Raw genomic sequence first — 21,436 nt, 5'->3', positions numbered from 1 at the left:
CTAGGCAGCTAAATAAGTGGTGCAGTGATTAGAGCACAGGTCTTTTAATCAGAAGGTGGTTGGTTCAAATCCCACTATTACTATTGTTTTAATTTGGACGTCCCTGACTGCACTTGCATGTTTTTTTTTTTTGGACGTCCCTGACTGCACTTGCATGTTTTTTTTTCTTCCGATTTTTGCTCTCTGCATGGGTCCCGCGCAGCACCAACTAAACTAAAATTGCTCCAGGGACCTGCATACTGCTGTCATGGAGCTAGGTATGATATTTGAGGCTGGCATAGAGGCATCTTAGGGGGACCAGTGCACTACGAATGCTGGCCCCTCCCACGACCAAATGGCTTGGATTAGGTCCGTTTTTGAGATGGCCGGCAGCGGTTTCGATTATCGCTGAAAACTGCGGACGGCCATCTCTAGGTCCAGCGATCTCACCATTTGTGTCGTCTATCTCTAGAGTCGACACAAATGATGGGATTTCAGCGGGCCAAACCGTATAATCGAAACCGAAGATGGACGGCCGTCTCGTTTTGATTTTACGGTTCGCTCCGCCTCTTCGCGGCGCCGTCTCCGGAGATGGACGTTTTTACACATGGGCGTTCGCGTTTGATTATGCCCCTCTATATGACAGAGATATTCAACTAACCAAAAGATATAAATGGTGCTGGAGAAGTAAGCATTTTTCATCGTAAAGGAAGTTTTAGAACAAGGTACAGCTCAAACACTGTAGTCTCAGTGGTGGTGGGATACATGGAACAGCCTCCCAATGGAGTTCCCACTCTCTCCGTCTTTATTTAATATTTATATGATTTCCTTTTGTGATGGTTATTTTCTGCTGGGGGCAACATTTTTCTCTTATGCAGACATGTTTTTGTTGGTCCTTGTTGAGATAAACTCAGCTTCTACACTTTCTGTTTTTCTCAGTGTGTTTCTAGGATTGAACATCTGAGTTTAGCACAGGTTTCAAGTTAAATAAGGATAAATCTAGAGTCTTATGGCTGAGCCATTTGGATTCCCTTGTTCCATCTGTTTGGTTCTAACAAATAATTTGACATTGAAAGTAGAAAAAGTTTGTAGAGTTCTTGGAGTGCTTTTAGATACTACACTGTTGTTGATGCCACAAAGCAATGCAATGATTAAGACCACTTTTTTTTTTTTAATTTCCATGAAGTCTTTATTGATTATTAGTACATAAAATCTGAAACATATTACAACATGAGTATAGTATTACATGTCACTTGTGCAGAACATAGGTCTCCAGAAGCATAGCACATAAATAATACAAAGAGTAGCAAGAGTCTCATGCTATACCAAAAGAAAACTTTTAACTGTGGTAAAATACCTAGAAAATTATTCAGAATAACCATTTCAGAACTTCAACTTTTTAAATAAATTTTTTTTTTTTTTTAATGGAATCCCACTTCCGTATCACTCTTGTCACTCAGAACCCCAACCCACCCCACCCCTCCCTCCCCCCTCCCCCCCTTCGGGCACCACCGTACCATAGGTCATCAGACAAATTATGCATGAAGGAGAAAGGGATCCCAGGTCAAGTGCCATCTACCCATTTGATTGTGCCGTTCCGCTAGGAGTCTCTCCATCTCGCAGATGTGCCTCAATTTTTGAATCCACCTATTAATCGGTGGAGCTATGGGCTGCTTCCAATGAGCAGCAATTGTAACTCTCGCTGCACTTATGGCCTGTCTCAAGAAAGTTTGCTGGGTACGGGAGAGACCTGCAGCTAGGGCAGAAAATAGGAAAAGAGTCGGGCTCCAAGGTATTAGGCTACCCGTCCACCTCTGCAACCTGCTATGAACCGCTCTCCAGTAGGCCTTAACCTTCCTGCATGTCCACCAAATGTGTCCCGCTGTGCCCCGCACCCCACATCCCCTCCAGCACAGCCCCGTCAATGTGGGATAAATACGCTGAAGACGTTCGGGCGTCAGGTACCAACGGTACAATACCTTTACCGCATTCTCCTTAAAGGGCACATGAGACGACACCCCCATCGCAGCCCGCTCCAATTTTTCCCACCCTGCCTCCTCCAACTCCATGCCCAGTTCCCTCTGCCAACTCTTCCTGTGAAGTATATATGTCGGGGATTGCCTATTTATAATGTGGTAGAGGCGCGATACCAACCCACTTGTCTTAGGTGGGCCTTCACAGATGGTTTCTAGTGCTATTTGTTCCCTGGCCACTACCTCCCGGACTGCCCTTGTCTTAAGAAAAGAGGCTAATTGAAGATAGGCATATTGGTCTGACCCCACTATCGGGAACTTCTCAAGGGCCTCAGTGTACGACAGTAAATGCTCCCCATCAAACAGTTGACCCCATGTTCGTAAGCCTCCAGTGTACCATCTTGTGAACACTCCTTTTATCATTCCGGGGTAAAACAATGGGTTGTGAGCTATGGGAGACAGACGAGATAATGTAGTACGTCGATGGGGAAACAGACTGTCCCAATTTAAGAGAGTGACATATATAGAAGGACAAAGTCCTGCCTCCAAAGATCTATGCGAGCCAGGGATCCACATAAGGGCCTCCAGCGGCCTCTCACCCAGGGTGTATTGTTCAAGCTGCACCCATTGCCGATCCGGATAGTCCTGAAACCATTCCACTGCCGCGCGTGCCTGAACTGCTCTATAGTACCAAGCCAGGTTGGGTACTCCCAACCCTCCTCTCGTTCTGTCCTGGTATAGGACCGAGCGTGCCAGACGCGGTCGTTTTCCCGCCCAAATAAAACGCATGATACGGTCCTGTAATGATGATAAGAATTTACGGGGCATCTTAATTGGGAGAGCCTGAAAGAGGTAGAGCAGGCGCGGCAGAACATTCATCTTTACTGCCGCTATTCGGCCGAACCAGGAAAGATCAAGATCTCCCCATTTTCCCAAGTCCTCGATGAGCGCCCCTGCCAAGCCCCTATAATTAATTGAGAAAAGATTTGAGAGGTCTGCCGACAAGTTTACTCCCAGGTAGCGAAGAGTCCCACTGGTCCACCTAAAGGCATAGGAGGACCCCAGCGTTCCCACGAGCTCCTCTGGAAGGGTCACGTTCAGAACTTCAGATTTGGACATGTTGACTTTAAATCCCGACACATTAGAGTATTCCTCTATCTCTTTCAAAAGCCCAGGGAAGGTGGTCAAGGGATTAGTGACAAACAATAATACATCATCCGCAAAAAGGGATAGTTTATGATTTCTCCCACCAATAGAAAGTCCTGAGATACCTGGATTGGTTCTAAGCCTGGTTGCAAAAGGCTCCATAACCATGGCAAAGAGCAGGGGGGACAAGGGGCAGCCCTGTCTAGTGCCCCTGTGTAAAGGGATCATTGCTGAGTTACCCCCATTTACTCGAACACAGGCTTTAGGAGAGCTGTAGAACGCCTGGATCCACCCACTAAACTGCGGTCCTATCCCAAAGGCCTCCATCACTTTATACATAAAGGGCCAGTGAACCCTGTCGAAGGCCTTTTCAGCGTCCAGACTAAGGAGACAGAAAGGCCTCTTCATTTTTTTGGCCAAATATATTAAATCGACCACTCGCCTGGTATTGTCTGTTGCTTTTCTATATGGAACAAAACCCACTTGGTCAGGGTGGATAACAGCTGGGAGCAACGGTGCCAGACGGTTGGCCAGAACTTTAGCTAAGATTTTAACATCGGCGTTCAAGACGGATATTGGACGGAAGGACCCACATTCTGTATGATCTTTATTCGGTTTAGGCAATACCGCAATCCAGGCTTCCAACATGGAACTAGGCAACGACTCCCCCTTCCCAATCATGTTAAACAAATCCGCGAACAACGGGGCCAGTTCGGGGGCGAATTTCTTATAGAATTCATTAGGTAAGCCATCTAACCCTGGTGATTTACATGAGGGCAAGTGTTGTATAGCTTTTTGTATCTCAACTGGGGTAACTGGTGCATCAAGGGCAGTCCTCTGTTGGGTATTTAGGGATGCTAAGTCACTCTCAGCTAAGTAGTCTAATATAGTGTCCTCAGAAGGATTAATCTCCTGTGCATAGAGCTCCTGGTAAAATTCGCTGAAACGCCTCCGTATGGACTCAGAGGTATTCAGCAAGTTGCCCCTCGTGTCCCTAATGTGGGTGACTGTTCGATCTACTTTTCGCCTGCGTAACTTTATAGCCAGGAGGCGTCCTGCTTTATTGGTAAATTCGTATGTTCGAACTTTATTTCTAGATTGTAACCAGGTTAATTGTTCGGAGTAGATAGAGTCCAGCTGGAGCCTCTGCCCGCGCAGCTCCTCCAAAATTGCAGAGGAGCCGCCTGATTTGTGCTGCGCCTCTAAAATCCGAATCTTTTCCATGCACTGCGCCAGCTGGGCCCTACGAACCCTCGCACGCCTACTAGCTATCTGTATAAAGTAACCTCTAGAGACAGCCTTCATGGCATCCCATACAACACTGAGGGGTGGGCCCGATTCTATATTAAGCTCCAGATATTCCTTCAGGACCCTCCTACAACCCTCCACCACCTCCTTCTCCTGTAGTAATTCTGTGTTAAGCATCCATTTTTTATCTTTGACCTCTGCTCTAATGGTCGGCAAAGTGACCCAAACTGGGGCATGATCAGAGATTGTGGCACTACCGATTCCTGCTGTCGGGCCTCTCTCAACTAGTGTAACGTCAAGAAAAAGATAGTCGATGCGTGAGTACGACTTATGTACAGGAGAAAAAAAAGTATAATCTCTAGTTGTCGTATGACCCAGCCTCCAGACGTCCAAAGTCCCCAGTGAGTTGACCAGGGAGTTCAGTGCCAAAGAATCCTTAGAGATCGGATGTTGAGGTCTCCCGGACCTATCCATCACATGATCCATAACTTCATTAAAATCACCCCCCATGATCAGGGAACCCCGGGTAAATGTAGCTAGTATATTCTTCACTTTAGTGTAGAATGCCCCCTGTTGTTCATTAGGTGCATATAAAGTTGCAAGAGTGAGTTCTGTGTGGTCTAGGACAATTTGCAGGAACAAGAACCGCCCTCCCGGGTCCCGTTTGACACTCAATATTTGAGCTGTTATAGACTTATGGAACAGCACTGCCACACCACGTTTTTTGGAGCCATCAGCGGAAGAGGCAAAAAAAGCACTAGGGTAGTCTGGATGGGAGAGGAGTCGCTCATGTACCCTGCGGAGATGGGTCTCCTGTAGGAGGACAATATGCGGCCTTAGCTGTTGTAACTCCCTGAACAACTTCTGCCGCTTTTGAGGCATGTTCAGGCCCTTCACATTATATGATAAAATTTTTAAGTCTGTAGTCATGCCGGGGACAATATGACCGCTCTCTCCCCCATTATACAGGGTCCATCTAATACACATATTTGTGCTCCCCTATACCAGTGGTGCCCCCAACCCACACATACCCCCCTCCCCCCTATTATTAACCCCCCCCCCTCTCTCTTACCCACTGCAGCCCCCCCTGTCTAACACCAACCACCGGGCACATGTCCCAGTAGTGGGATGTGAGAAAGTGACACACTAGCACGTAGGCAGCCCAGCCCGCCCCACCCCCCCCCCACCCCCGGATTGCTTCACAGCATCACCAGGAGCCTTTTCCCTAATAAACTTTCCACATTTGCACAACTAATAACTTAGCCCCCCCCACCCTCCATCTCCTTAAACTACCCCTTCATACATCGCATATAACTTTATAACATCATAAACAATATTCCACACTGCTGTAGATATCATATCCTCTGTTAATTAAGAGACATAAGTTCCTTTGCAAAAAAGGAAGATAACAATTAAACCTGAAACAGAGCTTGATTTTAGGTACTGTCTGCATATTTACCAATCCTGAGGTCAATATCAGCCAGTGACCCTCTGGCCTGCTCCTTAGAGAGAACCTTGAATAAAATATAATGTCCAGGCTGCTCTATCCGATCAGGTTTCTTCCACGGCCGCTTTTCTTTTTGTGTTATTCCTTTTAGGTGTTGCAGGGACCCGTTGCCATTTTTGAAGCCTGGCCTTCGTAGCTGACGCTAATTCACCTGGGGGTTTGCTCTTTTGCACCATTCCCGCTTCCAGCAGGGATGTCCAGGCTTCGGTCAGCGATGTAACTCTCATTTTAGCACCCTGCAATGTATAATTCAGGGAAAAAGGAAAGCCCCATCTGTATGTTATCTGCTCCTTAGTTAGGATGTCCAGAGCCGGTTTCATGAGGCGTCTCTGTTGTAAGGTGAACTGCGAGAGATCCTGGTACACTGTTATTTTGGCCCCGCCATATTCCAAATTGGGCTTTTTCCTGGCACAGTTAAGCAATTGTTCCTTCACTTCATATCGGTGGAACCGGGTGATGATGTCCCGAATTCTATTGTCCTGCCGCTGGCCCAGAGTTCTATGTGCTCTGTCTATCTCGATCTTCGCCGCTGCGGCCTCAGTCCCCAGCAGGGTGGTACACAGTGTTTGTACAATCATCAGGACATCCTCGGTCTCACCTCCCTCGGGGACTCCACGAAATCTGAGATTATTCCTCCTTCCCCTATTTTCTAGGTCATCAAGTTTATATGTAAGTTCTATATTCTTTTGGTCTAACGCTTGAAGGTGGGTCTCGTGCGTTAGCAAGGATTCAGATTGTTCTTCCAGCTTTGTTTCCGCTTCTTCTACTCTGTTCCCCAGCTCGCGGAGGTCAGAGCTTAGGGTCTCCATCTGGTCCAGAATCTCGTCCTTCGACTTTTTGATATCCGCTTGTATACCGGACAGTATCTGGCGAAGTTCGCCTGAGATTCCTTTTTTTGCAGGCGGTTTTCGCGATTCCGCCAACGACAGCGCAGAATCAGAGTCCGAAGGGGAAACCGGCGCCATTACCTCGTGGCGTTTCGCGGTTTTGCTCGTCCCGCCGCCGGCGGACTTCTCTGAGTCTTTAGCTCGCGCCGAGGACGCTTTGCTCATCCTGCTGGCGATGAGGAACAATGTGGAACAGTGCAGGCAGCTCCAAAAGGACTGGTGATTGCTTCTTATTGCTTATTTTTATTATCGAGGAGTGGGAGTTAGAGCTCTAGGCAGCCATCTTTAGCGGTGACGTCACTTCCTCTAAGACCACTTTTTTAAAACTGCATCAATTTAGAAATATTTGCTCTCTGTTTGTGGAAAAGCATTTTTCTATTTTAGTTCAGTCTGTAGTTCTATCTTACCTAGATTATTGCAATGGATTATACTGTTTGTTGTCAGTCTAGGCTCTCTCCTGTTTATATTTCCTACAAAATACAGTAGCCAAAATGATTTTTGTTAAAAAAAAAGATCACATCATTCCACTCCTTGTTTGTTGAACCTCCATTTGCTGCCAGTTAAGGCTCGTATTTCCTATAAATTAGCCTGCTGGGACTATAAACTTTTTGAGGGATGCCGCCCAAAATATATAACTAAATTATTTACATTTTCTATATCAGGTAGTCCAGACTTGGAATTCATTGCCCTTAGGGATTAAAGCTATGCCCACTTGTTTGTCTTTTTTTCAAAAAGCTAAAAACTTGTTTTATTGATTTTCTTTCTAGTATTGAGATTGTTCCTTTTATTTTTTTAAATTTGTAATCTGCTTTGATCCAACTTCATTGGGAGTTGGCGGACTATCCAGCTTATTTTCGAAGGAGATCGCCACAAATCAGGAGATGGCCAGCGATCTCCTAAAGCCGGCCAAATTGGTATAATCGAAAGCCGATTTTGGCCGGCCTCAACTGCAGTCCGTCGCGGAGCTGGCCAAACTTCAAGGGGGCGTGTCGGAAAGGTAACGAAGGTGGGACAGGGGCATGCCGGGGCGTGCTTAAGAGATGGGCGTCCTCGGCTGATAATGGAAAAAAGAAGGGCGTCCCTGGCGAGAATTTGGTCCACTTTATTTGGTCCCTTTTTTTCAGGTCCAAGTCCCAAAAAGTGCCCGAACTGACCAGATGACCACCGGAGGGAATCGGGGATCACCTCCCCTGACTCCCCCAGTGGTCACTAACCCCCTCCCACCCTCAAAAAAACAACTTTAAAATCGTTTTTTGCCAGCCTCAAATGTCATACTCAGGTCCATCGCAGCAGTATACAGGTCCCTGGAGCAGTTTTAGTGGGTGCAGTGGACTTCAGGCAGGTGGACCCAGGCCCATCCCCCCCACCTGTTACACATGTGGTGGTAAATGGGAGCCCTCCAATCCTCCCCCCCCAAACCCACTGTACCCACATGTAGGTGCCCCCCTTCACCCATAAGGGCTATGGTAATGGTGTAGAGTTGTGGGGAGTGGGTTTGGGGGGGATTTGGGGGACTCAGCACCCAAGGTAAGGGAGCTATGCACCTGGGAGCTATTTTAATTTTTTTTTTTTTTTAATTTTTAGAAGTGCCCCCTAGGGTGCCCGGTTGGTGTCCTGGCATGTCAGGGGGACAAGTGCACTACAAATGCTGGCTCCTCCCACAGCCAAATGCCTTGGATTTGGCCGGCCTTGGTTTCCATTATCAGCGAAAACCGAGGCCGGCCATCTCAAACCCGGCCATCTCTGACATTTGGCCAGCCCCAACCGTATTATCGAAACGAAAGATAGCCGGCCATCTCGTTTGAAAATACGGTCGGCGGCGCCGTCCTCGGAGATGGGTGCCCTTAGAGATGGGCGTCTCCGGTCGTAAATGCCCCTCTATAAGTGCCATGTCAGCATCATCATCATTAAAGAGGTCAAAACAGAATTCAAGGTCAATAATATTACTGTTTTCTATATTTATATGTATGAGGGCAGGTACAGGCAAAAATCCAAGAAGTAGTAATAAATAAGCTGCTATGACGCAGTGAAAAGTAATCGGACGCCGTTGAGTTTTCACTATGTCTTAGTGGCTTATTCTGCACTTATATTTTGTGATTTCCAACTGTAAGTGTCAATAAGTATCAAAAGCATAAAAGAATAATTTATCAAGGGCTTGATTTTATAACAAGGCAACTAACTGTGTGAGTAGTTGTTGTCCTATAACAGGTGTTTTCCATAAACAGCAGAATTAATAAGGAACACAATGGGGCTCATTTTCAAAAGAGAAAAAAGTCTCATAAATGATATAAAGTGGCATTTGGATGATTTCTCAAAAAAAATCCAAATCGTGATTTTTGAAACTGGATTTGAGACATTTTTCTCTGCATTTCATTCAAATCACAAGGGGGTGTGTTAGGGGCATGTTGGGGATGGGATTTGGGCATTCCCAAAAATTTGACCTTTTTCTGCCATAATGGAACAAAACAAAAAAATCCAGGGCTAAAAGTTAGACATTTTGGTCTAGACCTGTTTTAATTGCATCTAAGTTGCAAAAGGGTACCCTAAATGACTGGAGAGATTAAGGCATTACCCCTCCCCTTACTCCCTCAGTGGTCACTTACCTCCTTCCTCCCCCCCCCCCCCCCCCAAAGATGTGAAAGAAACAATACATACCAGCTTCTATGACAGCCTCAGATGTTATGGTCAGTCCTATTAGAGCAGCAAGCAGGTCCCTGGAGTAGCCTAGTGGCTGATTCAGTGCACTGTAGAGAAGGGGCCGTATGCCCCATATCCCACTCTGTTACACTTGTGGTGGAAGGTAAGAGCCCTCCAACCCCCCCCCCCCCTCCAAAAAAATAAACTTACTGTACCTACATATAGGTAACACCTGCAGGTATAAGGGCTATTGTAGTGGTCTGCAGTTGGTCTATTGTAGTGGTCTGCTGGGGTTTTGAGGGCTCATCATACAATACAAGGGGGTAAATGTGAGATGTGTACCTGACACCTTTTATGTGAAGTCCACTGGTGGGCCCACTACGGTGCCCCATTTCTCTGCTGCAATGTCTGTGTGGCTAGTCTACTAAGAATGATTCCCCTATATACATCCCAATGACTTGGTTTTGTACGTTTTTCTCTTGGACTTTTTTTTTTTAATAGTCCTAAAAGATAGATGTACTGAGCACAAACATGTATAGCAAATGGCCATTTTCAAAACAAAAAGTTGGACTTTTTCTGGTTTGAAAATGGGTGTGTTTGCTTCTAGATTTTTGGACGTTTTTCGCAAATTGTCCAAAATTGGATTTAGGTGTCATATTGAAAATGTCCCTCCACAGCTCCCACCACCTCAAGGAAGCTTTGAAACCATATGATGAGCTAAGGAGAGTGCTGTGCACAGGGTGGGCTGCACATGCTCAAAACCTTACACTAAGTTCTGAGCTCTGGGAGAGTGATTCCATCCCGGCGCCATCAGTATATGGAAAACATTTGTTATAGGTGAGCAACTTTGCTTTATGTGAAGGGGTATAATATTCAAGCTGTAGCATTCAGCTTTATACATGGATATGGATCCCAATGATATTTAGAAGGGAAGTAGTTAGCCACTGAGGAATATTTTGGAGACCAAAGTTAATTACAACACATGCATTATATAGGGTACATGTATTTGATATTGTTTTAATTGCTTATAAATTGTAATAATACTACAGGTGTAATGACTGAGGACACATTTAATAAGAATATAATTATTGACATTACATGAAAGATAATGTACTCAATGCATGAGGACTCCATTTTCTAGAGTGCAATTGGAAATGGAGGTGGAACACACTTATTCTTTTAATTATTCCTCAAAAAATGTAGAACTGTGCCACATGTGGTGTGTGTTTTTTCAGGTCTTGTTGTCTGGTCACGAGATAAGGCTGAAGGATCTGTGCAACAGCTCAAAGTTGGCCGAGTTTGTCAGCATCCACAGTAAGGCAGTGGCTGTGCTCAGTGAGGTCACTATTTGTGCCATGCCTGTGGAACAGTTAAACAGAGCCGAGCAAGAATTCCTCTCTAACACAAATCTCCTGGGGCCCATAGAGGTAAGAGGATGAAATGCCTTCTGTTATTTTGTATGGATGATCATAATTCTTGTTACTGTAAAATTTCTTACCAGTCGAAATGTTTAGGGAAGCTTAAATTGCTAAAGTCCTTTTTAGTCTTGTGAAGTTTTTAATGTAAGTGAGGCCATTATTTGCAATCTGTAGGTCAAGTAAGTCAGATAAGAGAAAAGATATTCAATATAGATAGGGTTACCATATTTTCAGAGACAAAAAAAGAGGGTACAAAAAATAAAATGCTGCCCCGCACTGCATCCTGCCGCACATTAACATTGACCCCCCCAAGAAAGCCAGATTCCATAAGCAGTGAAAATACTGGTAAAAGTAACAGAAATTAATTTTCTTCTGTACTCTGCTAAATACTAAATTAGAATATATGTACATTTCTAAAAAAAAAAAAAAAAAAAGCAAGCATCCATGAGCTGCATGTCCCCCTTTCCTTTCCCTCCCATCCATGAGCAGCATGACTCCCTCTCCTTTTCCTCCCATCCATAAGCAGCATGACCCCCTCTTCTCTACTCTCCATCCCCTTCTATCCATGTGCTGCATTTCCCCCTTTCCCTTTTCCCTTTTCCTTCCCCCTCTCCCTTCCCTCCCTTCCATGTACAGCATGTCCCCCTCTCCTCACCCTTCTCTTTCATCCACATGCAGCTTGTCCCCCTTCTCTCCCTTCCATCCATGTGCAGTTTGCCTCATTCTCTCCCTCCCATCCATGAGCAGCTTGTCTCCTTCTTTCCCTCCCATCCATGAGCAGCATATCAACCTCCTCTTCCCCTCCTATCTATGTGCAGCTTGTCCCCTTCTCTTCCTCCCATCCATGTGCAGGATATGACCCCCTTTCCCCCCCCCCCCCCCATACCATCCATGTGCAGCATATCAACTCCTCTCCTCCCCCCTAACATCTACATGCAGCATATCAGCCCTGGTGATCTTGGGACCTGTTTGGGGCAAGAAAGAACCCCACTCTTTCCTGCCCGCTGACGCCAAGGATTCTCGCAAGGCCACTGCTTGAAGTCTAGACAGTCATTCTAAAGAAGCAGCAGCAGTGGGCAGGAAAGAGTGGGGTTCTTTCCTGCCCAAAGAGGCCACTAGACCCCCTGGGCACGTTAATGTAGGTTCATGCAGGGGAGAGAGAAGGCTCGCCCGCCTGCCAGCCAGCCCATCCATCGGTCTGCCCGCTCATCTGCCAGCCAGCCTGTCCAGAAACCTGAACAAATGGGCAGGCTGGTAAAAACCATCCGGACCCCAGACAGTCCCCTCAATAAAAAGGACATGTCCAGGGGAATCTGGAAGTATGGTAACCCTAAATAGTAAGAAATAAGCTATTGATTGACAGTGGATCAAATGTACCAGCAAAGTGTACTGGAGGTAGACACACAGTAGGGAATTACTTCATTGGAAAAGCAGCAAGCAAAGGTCATGTTTTCCTGTAGAAATGAGCTGTTCGATTATTTTCCATCCTCTACATATATTTATTTATTTATTACATTTGTATCCCACATTTCCCACCTATTTGCAGGCTCAATGTGGCTTATATAGTACCGTAACGTCCAGTAGAGAAACAAATACATGGTGATGTTGTGGTCGATTAAGGTTCAGGCACAATGGGGATCGAAGAGAGGAGAGATTATATAGTGTCCATTATGAGCTTTGGTTTTGCTGTGTTGCAGGCTGTAGGCATTTATGTTGGGTTGGTAGGGTATGCCTTTTTGAACAGGTTGGTTTTTAGTGATTTCCTGAAGTTTAGATGGTCATAGGTTGTTTTCAAAGTTTTTAGCAGTGAGTTCCATAGTTGTGTGCTTATATATGAGAAGCTGGATGCGTAGGTTGCTTTGTATTTGAGTCCTTTGCAGTTTGAGTAGTGGAGGTTTAGATATGTTCGTGATGATCTGGTTGTGTTTCTGGTTGCTAGATCTATGAGGTCTGTCATGAAGTCCCCTATCTGGGACTTCGCCGTAGATAATTTTGTGGACAGGGTGCAGATTTTGAAGGTAATACGTTCTTTGATTGGGAGCCAATGCAGTTTTTCTCGGAGGGGTTTGGCACTTTCGAATCGTGTTTTACCAAATATCAGCCTGGCTTCTGTTTTTTGAGCAGTCTGGAGTTTCTTTGTGAGTTGTTCTTTACATCCCGCATAGATTCTGTTGCAATAGTCTGCATGGCTTAGTACCATTGATTGTATTAGGTTACGGAATATTTCTCTCGGGAAGAAAGGTTTTACGCATTTAAGTTTCCACATTGAGTGGAACATTTTCTTTGTTGTGGAGTTCACTTGGCTCTCAAGTATAAGGTTGTGGTCGATTGTAACACCGAGTATTTTCAGGCTATCTGAGATAGGGAGGGTGTGGTCTGGGGTGTTTATGGTTGTGGGTTTGTAGGTATTGTGTTGAGATGAGAGGATGAGGCAGTGTGTTTTGTCAGTGTTCAGTTTCAGTTGAAATGAGTTTGCCCATGAGTCCAGACCGAGCTTGATTTCATTGGTGATTTCTGTCAGATCATGTCTGAAGGGAATGTATATTGTGACATCATCTGCGTAGATGAATGGGTTGAGACCTTGATTGGATAAGGACTTAGCCAGCAGGATCATCATTATGTTGAAAAGTATTGGTGATAGTGGTGATCCTTGAGGTACTCCACAGTCTGCTTTCCACGGTGGTGATATGTTTGAATTTGATTTCACTTGGTATGCTCTGTTGGTTAGAAAACCCTTGATCCAGCTGAGTATATTTCCACCAATCCCGATGTAGTCTAGGAGTCTTAGTAGTATATTGTGGTTTACCATGTTGAATGCACTCAACATGTTGAATTGGAGGAGAAGTATGCTTTTACCTGTTGCTATTTCCTGCTTGAATTTAGCCAGGAGAGTGACTAGCACAGTTTCGGTACTATGGAGGGGGCGAAATCCTGATTCATGTAGTATTGTAGTAATGTAGTAATATCAATAAAATATTTACTTTCACCCACATAGTTTGATGGCATACTTCTAGGCAGAATTAGGTCAGGGGGCGATGCAGCCTGGGAAGTTTTAGCACTTTAAATATACATGCATAGTTTTGCCTGATGAGGGGGACAGTAACGAAAGTAAAACTTCTCCTTTTCTATTCATAGAGTTTTCAAGAATGTGTTTTGGATCTTTTGACTGTCTGCCTTTAAGTGGCAAGTACAAGTAGTAGAGAAGAGAGGAGAGTGTAGGAAAGTAGGAGAGAAAAAGAACATACTTGTTTAGATTATAATGTACTAGTAAAAAAGGCCAGTTTCTGTCAGAAATGAAACAGGCGCTAGCAAGGTTTTCCTCGGAGTGTATGTTTGAGAGAGAGTGTGTGTGAGAGATGGGAGTATGTGTTTCAGATAGATAATGAGAGAGAGAGACAATGGTGTGTGTGTGTTTGTGTGAGAGTGTGTGAGAGACAGAGTGTCTGTGTGTGTGAGACTCTGTGTGTGTGACAGAGAGATAGTGTGATAGACAGAGAGTGTGTGAGAGAGAGTGTATGTGAGAGACAGAGTGAGTGAGTATGTGCCCCACCCCCCTCTCAGGATCCCCCCCACTTTATGGTCTGAGGACCCCCTTCCACCCCCACCTCTCTGGTCGCAGGATCCCCCTCACCCCCTCCCTCTCCCCTGCCCCCCTCCAGCCACCCATGTCCAGCGACCCTCCTCTCCCCCTGAAGCCACCCATGTCCAGCCACCCAGGTTGTGTAGCGAATTCTTCAGGGCAGGCAGGAAAGATCCCCGGTCCTGCCTGCCCACTGCTGGCGCTGGCGCTGACCCTCCCCTGCTGCCGGATCGCTGTTCAAAATGGCCACCGAGACTTCCAATGGCGGACTCGCGAGACTTCTGCTGTAATCTTGGAGGCCGCCCTTGTGTCAGCTATTTTGAACAACGATCCGGCAGCGGGAGAGGGTCAGCGCCAGCAGCTGGCAGGCAGGACCGGGGATCTTTCCTGCCTGCCCCGAAGAATTCGCTACACAACCTGGGTGGCTGGAGGGGAGGCAGGAGTGGGAGGAGGGTCGCTGGACATGGGTGGCTGCAGGGGGGCAGGGAAGAGGAGGGTCGCTGGACATGGATCAGCTGTGAGGCATGGAATGTTTTTTTTTCTTTTTTCGCGGGTTCTGAAGTTCACAGCATAATTGCAACGGTGACGTCAGCCTGACTACGGAGCCTAGCTCAGCAACTCCGAAGGAGCCACGGACACAGGCAGCAAGATTAGAACGTTGGAGATGAGAATTATTATATAGGATATGAGTGTCATGATCTCCAAGAACTGACCAGAAGTGTGATAATACTGTGGACATCTGAGATCTGTTAAAATGACATTGAGTGCTTGGCTTATCTTAGCCTCCTGACATTCGGACCAGAATCTCACATAATGGTGTCAAATGATCCCTTAGCACAGTACATGAGGGCATAAGAGCCAACTTTTCAAAATGATTGGGGGTGCTGAATATTTTTTTTTACAGGTGGTGCATTCCCCCCTCGCTCTCCCCTCTCCAAGTTCCAGGCCCCCTCCCTCCAAATTTTAAAAGTCATCTATCTTACCTCATCGGGGTTAGGGCGGCAGCAGCAGTAAAAAGCATGCAGGCTCGGCTCGGTGCTTAGTTGAGTTTTCCCTTCCCTCTCTCTCAGCTCTGGTCCCACCCTTGCGGAAACAGGAAATGAGGGCGGGACCACAGCTGAGAGAGAGAGAAGGGAAAACTGAACTAAGCACAGATCCAAGCCTGCATGCTTTTTACCGCTGCTGCTGCCCTAACCCCGACAAGGTAAAATAGATGACTTTTAAAATTCGGAGGGAGGGGGCCCACAGAGTACCACACCTTGGTCACACACCAAATACAGAACAAGGGATCACAAATTTAGAAATATAAAGATAAAAATTGAATTGGGAACCCCAAGAATTCAAACTAGGCATGTTCCACAACATATGAGAAATGAAAACACAAATGTATTTCCTCTTGTACTGAAAAAAAAAAAATTCAAAGACATCAGTGTTGCACATTTTCCAAAGATAACATATTCCAACAAATAAAACACTTTTTTCTACCTTTGTTGTCTGGGTATTTTATTTTTTCAAGCATGGTGGTCCCAGTTTCTTCTTTTGTTTTCCTGTCTTCTGCTCTCTTTCCGTGGGTGCGGCCCATTTGTCCTTTCTCCACTTTCCTCTTCTCTTCTATTTCCTCACTATATCAGTCTCTGACATTTCCTCTTTCTTTGTTTTCTCTCACCCTCAGATTTCGTCTTCTCACTGTTCAGTCCTCCACCTATATTTCACTTACCAGTACCTATCAGCTTTCCATCTTCTCCTCTCACCCCTACCTCTCCCGTCTCACTCCTTCCCTGGCCTCATATTCCCTTCTCTTTCACCCACTCCCCATTATACAATTCTGTACTTACCATCCTCCTCTCACTCATCTCTCCTTGAGAGCTGCCATTGTCTTTCCCCACATTGTTCCAACATGCAAATATCTCCCCTCCCTCTCCCTTACATCCTTGTAGCCCAGCATCTCAATGTTCCCCCATCCCGTCTCTCTCCTATGGTCCAGCATTTCCCTATCCCCTTCTCCCTGTCCCCTCCACCCCTATGGTTCAGCAATTCCCTGCCGCCTCTCTCCCCCTTTACTCCTTATTGTGCCAGGAGACATGGCTACACAAATCCCTAATGCCGTGACCCTTTCAGTTGGTATAGGCAGCAATCTGTACACCAGAAGTGAAAGCCTGCTAAGTGTGGTTTACTGTGTATACAATCTGGGAAGAAGCAAGCCATCAGGGTTTGAGTTGCTGCATCTGGGAGTCCAGCATGTCTCCTCTTGTCTTACTCACTTTCCCTCCTCCTCCTATGGTCCTCCATCTTCCTCCTCTCTTCCTGCTTTCCATATTTATAACACCAGGCTTCCCAAGGCAGATTGCAACAGTTAACATGAACCCATCAAGAAACAGGATATCCTCACTGAAATTTGTACATCTGTATTATATAGAACAGTGTAGAAAATGAGCACAAAATACAGTGTTTATTAGTACTGTTTCTACCAGCTACGATAATTTTTAAGCTGTTTTAGTGATATTCAATTGTTATTTCATTATATTTATATCTACAAATGGGAAGCTTTCAATTAAATTGAAAAAGCTATAAAAAAATAAAATATTTTTATCCTCCACCTTTTAAGGCACTGCCTACCCAACTTGAACAGCTTTAGACTTTTTACAGGTGGACCACGCATAGGCAGTCCCTTATTTCTAATGATCTTTGGCTATTGATTTCAATAGCGTTTATTATTGTTTTGGGTCAAAAGCCAGGTCTAGATAGCCTCCCTTGTCTCCTGCTTTATCTAACCTTCTTGCCTTCAACCCCGCTCCCCGACTCCAGCACCACTTTTCGTTCCCCCCTCTCTATCTCCACCCCCCACCCACCCCCAAGTCCAGCACTACTTTGTTTCCCCCTCTTCCTCCCTCCCGAGTCCAGTACCGCTTCTCCCTCCAGAGTCCTTCTCTCTCTCTCGTCCCTCACCCCTCCGAAGTGACGTCCAGCGCTCCTTTCTGTGTCCCCTCCGGACCGTCAAACCTCCTTCTCTCTCTTGCCCCTCACCCCTCTGAAATCCAGCACTCCTTTCTGTGTGTCCCCTCCGAAGTCCGGACCGTCTTCTTTTAACAGCCCCTGCACTGCAGCGATAGCACTTTGCCACTAGAGCCGACGTCAGATCCGATTCCTTCCCTACCGCGTCTTGCTCTGAGACTGTCACTTCCTGTCTGCGCGAGGGTGGGAGTGGTGACACAAGCAGCTTTAGAGGGAAGGATCTGACACTGGGGCTCAATCAAATAGTTTGCAGCAGGAGTCTGAAGATATTAAGCGAAGTAGGCTTCAATCTTGAAGTGCTGGGGGGGGGGGGGGAGGGATGATACTAGTACGGACGGTACGGTACTACGGTGGAGTGGGAGACAAAGTACAAATTTTTTTTTAATCTGTCGGCCCCCGCTGGACGCCGAACTTCCGGTGGGTAAAATATTGGGGGTGCTCGAGCACCCACAGCACCCACGGAGTCGGCGCCTATGCATGAGGGTCATCGACCTTTTGTTGTATCGCGCTCCTGATCATCTTTCCGGGAGTGACTTAGCATTTGTTTCAAATGATTTGAATGAGAAAAGCTAGATAAAGAGAAATGCTGCATACAGGACTTGCACTTCTGATCCCTCAATTGGGGGAAAAGGATAGTGATAGGAGTGTACTACTGTCCGCCTGGCCAGGATGAACAGACAGATGTAGAAATGTTATTGGAAATTAGAGAGGCTAACAAACTGGGCAACACAATAATAATGGGTGATTTCAATTACCCCGATATTGACTGGGTAAATGTAACATCAGGGCATGCTAGGGAGGTAAAATTCCTTGACAAAATCAAGGGCTGCTTTATGGAGCAGCTGGTACAGGAGCTGACAAGAGAAGGAAAAATTCTAGACCTAGTCCTTAGTGGAGCACATGATGTGGTGCAGGAGGTAATGGTGATGGGGCCGCTTGATAACAGTGATCATAATATGATCAGATTTGATATTAGCTTTGGAGTAAGTATACACAGGAAATCCAATACATTAATGTTTAACTTTCACAAAGGAGACTATGTTAAAATGAGAAGAACAGTGAAAAGAAAACTTTGAGGAACAGCTTCAAGAGCCAAAAATTTACATCAGGCATGAATGCTGCTCAAAAATACCATCCTGGAAGCCCAGGTCAAATATATTCCGTGTATTAAAAAAGGAGGGAGGAAGACAGCCGGCATGGTTAAAAAGTGAGGTGAAGGAAGCTATCGGAGCTAAAAGAAAATCCTTCAGAAAATGGAAGAAGTAACTGTCTGAAAATAATAAGAAACGACATAAGGAATGTCAAGGCATTTTTCTTATATTGAGGCAAAATCAGACAATAACAGTTTGCATTCTGTTTTAATCTCAATGTAAGGCTAAGATAAAAAAAAAACTCCCTATGATGTGTGACTGAGCAAAGATTTCTTGAGTGAATTTGCAAGCTGTATAAACTCTGGAACACAAGGCTGCAAGCACATGATCTGGCCATGAACAGAAAAGCATACTTCAGCTGAAAATGCCAAAGGCCATTACTTGTTGTCCTCTGTACTCAGGGCCGTGCCTAGGGTCTCTGGCACCCCCCCTGCAGACTATCAGTTGGTGCCCCCCCTCCCCCCCGTGTGGCACAAGATGCAAAGGAAATAGGGCCTGAAAGATGGAGACAGGGAAGAAGTGGGAAACTACAGTCTCACATCAGTGACCAAAAATCAATGGCAAGCCTTACAAGACCCTCAACAGGATACCACAATAGTAATTCTTAGAGCTGATAAGGGTGGAGCAATAGTAGTCCACAGGGCCATGCCTAGGGTCTCTGGCGCCCCCCTGCAGACTATCAGTTGGTGCCCCCCACCCCGGTGGCACAAGATGCAAAGGAAATAGGAGCTGAAAGATGGAGTGCATCTTTGTGGGATTGCTCAACAAATAGATCACAAATAATTTTTTATGATTTTTAACCATGAAAATGATCGCTCACCACTTGCCACACTGACAGGAATTGTCAGCAATATTCTTAGAAACAAATTGCTATACATTGCAAAATAAGAGAGCAGATGTAAATTCTCAAAGTGGACATATTCCAAACGCTAAAATAAAAATAAAATGATTTTTTCTACCTTTGTTGTCTGGTGACTTTCTTTTTCTGATCATGCTGGCCCAGTATCTGATTCTGCTGCTATCTGTCCTCTTAACTCCATTTCCAGGGCTTCCTTTCCATTTATTTCTTTACTTTCCTCCTTTCTTCTTCATTTCTTGCACTATATCCATTTCCAGCAATTTCTCCTCTCTCCCTGGGTCCTGCCCTCCCATCCATGTCCATCCTTGTCCCTCTCTGCCCTTCCCTCCTCCATCCATAGCCAGCAATTCTCCTCTCTCCCCTCCCCTCCATTTCCAGCAATTTCTCCTCTCCCTTGGCCCTGACCTCCCATCCATGTCCATCCTTGTCCCTCTGCCCTTCCCTCCTCCATCCATAGCCAGCAATTCTTCTCTCTCCCCTCTATTTCCAGCAATTACTCCTCTCCCTGGGCCCTGTCCTTCCATCCATGTCCATCCTTGTCCCTCTCTGCCCTACCCTCCTCCATCCATAACCAGCAATTCTTCTCTCTCCCCTCTATTTCCAGCAATTACTCCTCTCCCTGGGCCCTGTCCTTCCATCCATGTCCATCCTTGTCCCTCTCTGCCCTACCCTCCTCCATCCATAACCAGCAATTCTCCTCTCTCCCATCCCCTCCCCTCCATTTCCAGCAATTTGTCCTCTCCCTGGGCCCTGCCCTCCCATCCATGCCTCTCTGCCCTTCCCTTACCTCAGCTCCGCGCCCTGGGGAGCAGCGTCAGTGAAAGCGCTGCCGACGTCTCCCTTCCCTTCGCGCTTGTTGTTCCCTCAGTGTCCCGCCTTCTTCTGACGTCAGAAGAAGGCGGGACACTGAGGGAACCAACGAGCGCAAAGGGAAGGGAGATGTCGGCAGCGCTTTCACTGTCGCTGCTGCGACCGTCGGAGCCTCGGAGGTAAAAGGTTTAAAGGCCTCGGCGGCGCAGAGCTCAAGTAAGCGGCGAGGGTAAGCACTGCGGCGGCGCCCTCCAGAGGTCGGTGCCCCCCTGCGGTGCTTACCACGCTTACCGTATTGGCACGGCCCTGTCTGTACTGGGGCTGGAGTCTATAGAAAACATGCAGAGACTTCATGAAGTAAGGCAAGTTCAGGGAATTATTCCCAGAGCTGTTGACCCTGGTTCCGAGGAGATTTGGAAATCTCTGGCTAAACCACTCTGATCTCAAGTTATGTGACAGGAAATGAGATTTCAAAAAGGCCTAAAAATGGTTTTGAACTGAACAAAGAAACTGTTTCATTTCGTAGTGATAAAAACAAACCGGCATTTTTAAAAATGTTTACTGTCGCAGGCTAGATTAGCCCCCAGTATTTAGTGCCAGACCATATTCAGGCATTGGCACTTAATATTGGTGGCTAAAGTTGGTGAGGATGGCAGCCGGAGATTAAGGGTTCCTGATATTTAGTCAGGGCCTGCATAAGACAGTTATGCAGGCCTGGCTGAATATTGGCTGGGAGCTGTGTAACTATATTTTAACTTTAAAGAAGCCTCAATCCCTGTCCCGGCCTCCAAAAAAACCTTCCCTTCCTTCCTTCCTACCGCCTCCCCCCCCCCCCCCCCCCAGCCTGCAGGAATCAAAGCCCCCCCCCCCCCTCCCCAAATTCCCTGAGGTCTAGGTAGGTCTTCTCCAGGCCTACCTGTATCCCTGGTGGTTCTGGTGGTGGCATTGAGGCCAGGAGCGAAGCCCTTTTACTTCTGCCCCTTGTCACTGGCCTCTGTAAATGGCTGCCATGACCTCTTGCTTTGAATATCACCCAGAACGTATTTTGAATGTTGAAACCTTCCACCTAACTGCTCTGAAGGCAGTCTGTGACAAGAAGACATAACCAAACATGTATGGCTTCTTTTCTTTTTTAATTCAAACGATAAAAACCTCTAAAAGCCTAACACAATATTTTGTTGTAAAAAGTACTCATATGGTAGTGAGATGGAACCCTTAGCTTGGATGCT

The 21,436-nt window shown here is 46.2% G+C and overlaps 1 protein-coding gene across 1 annotated transcript in view; it reads left to right on the top strand.

The window, feature by feature from the left end:
• ABCA1 (ATP binding cassette subfamily A member 1) overlaps positions 1 to 21,436 on the top strand; it is a 706,841-nt gene that overhangs the window by 111,532 nt on the left and 573,873 nt on the right. Inside the window, 1 exon segment of the mRNA XM_030194329.1 lies at positions 10,613 to 10,804. Within this exon segment, the coding sequence (XP_030050189.1) occupies positions 10,613 to 10,804 (192 nt within the window).

The sequence above is a fragment of the Microcaecilia unicolor genome, chromosome 2 (assembly GCF_901765095.1).
Source record: "Microcaecilia unicolor chromosome 2, aMicUni1.1, whole genome shotgun sequence".
NCBI classification, from domain to species: domain Eukaryota; kingdom Metazoa; phylum Chordata; class Amphibia; order Gymnophiona; family Siphonopidae; genus Microcaecilia; species Microcaecilia unicolor.
Note: the sequence above shows the minus strand (reverse complement) of the source record. Positions and strands in the feature narration are given on the sequence as shown.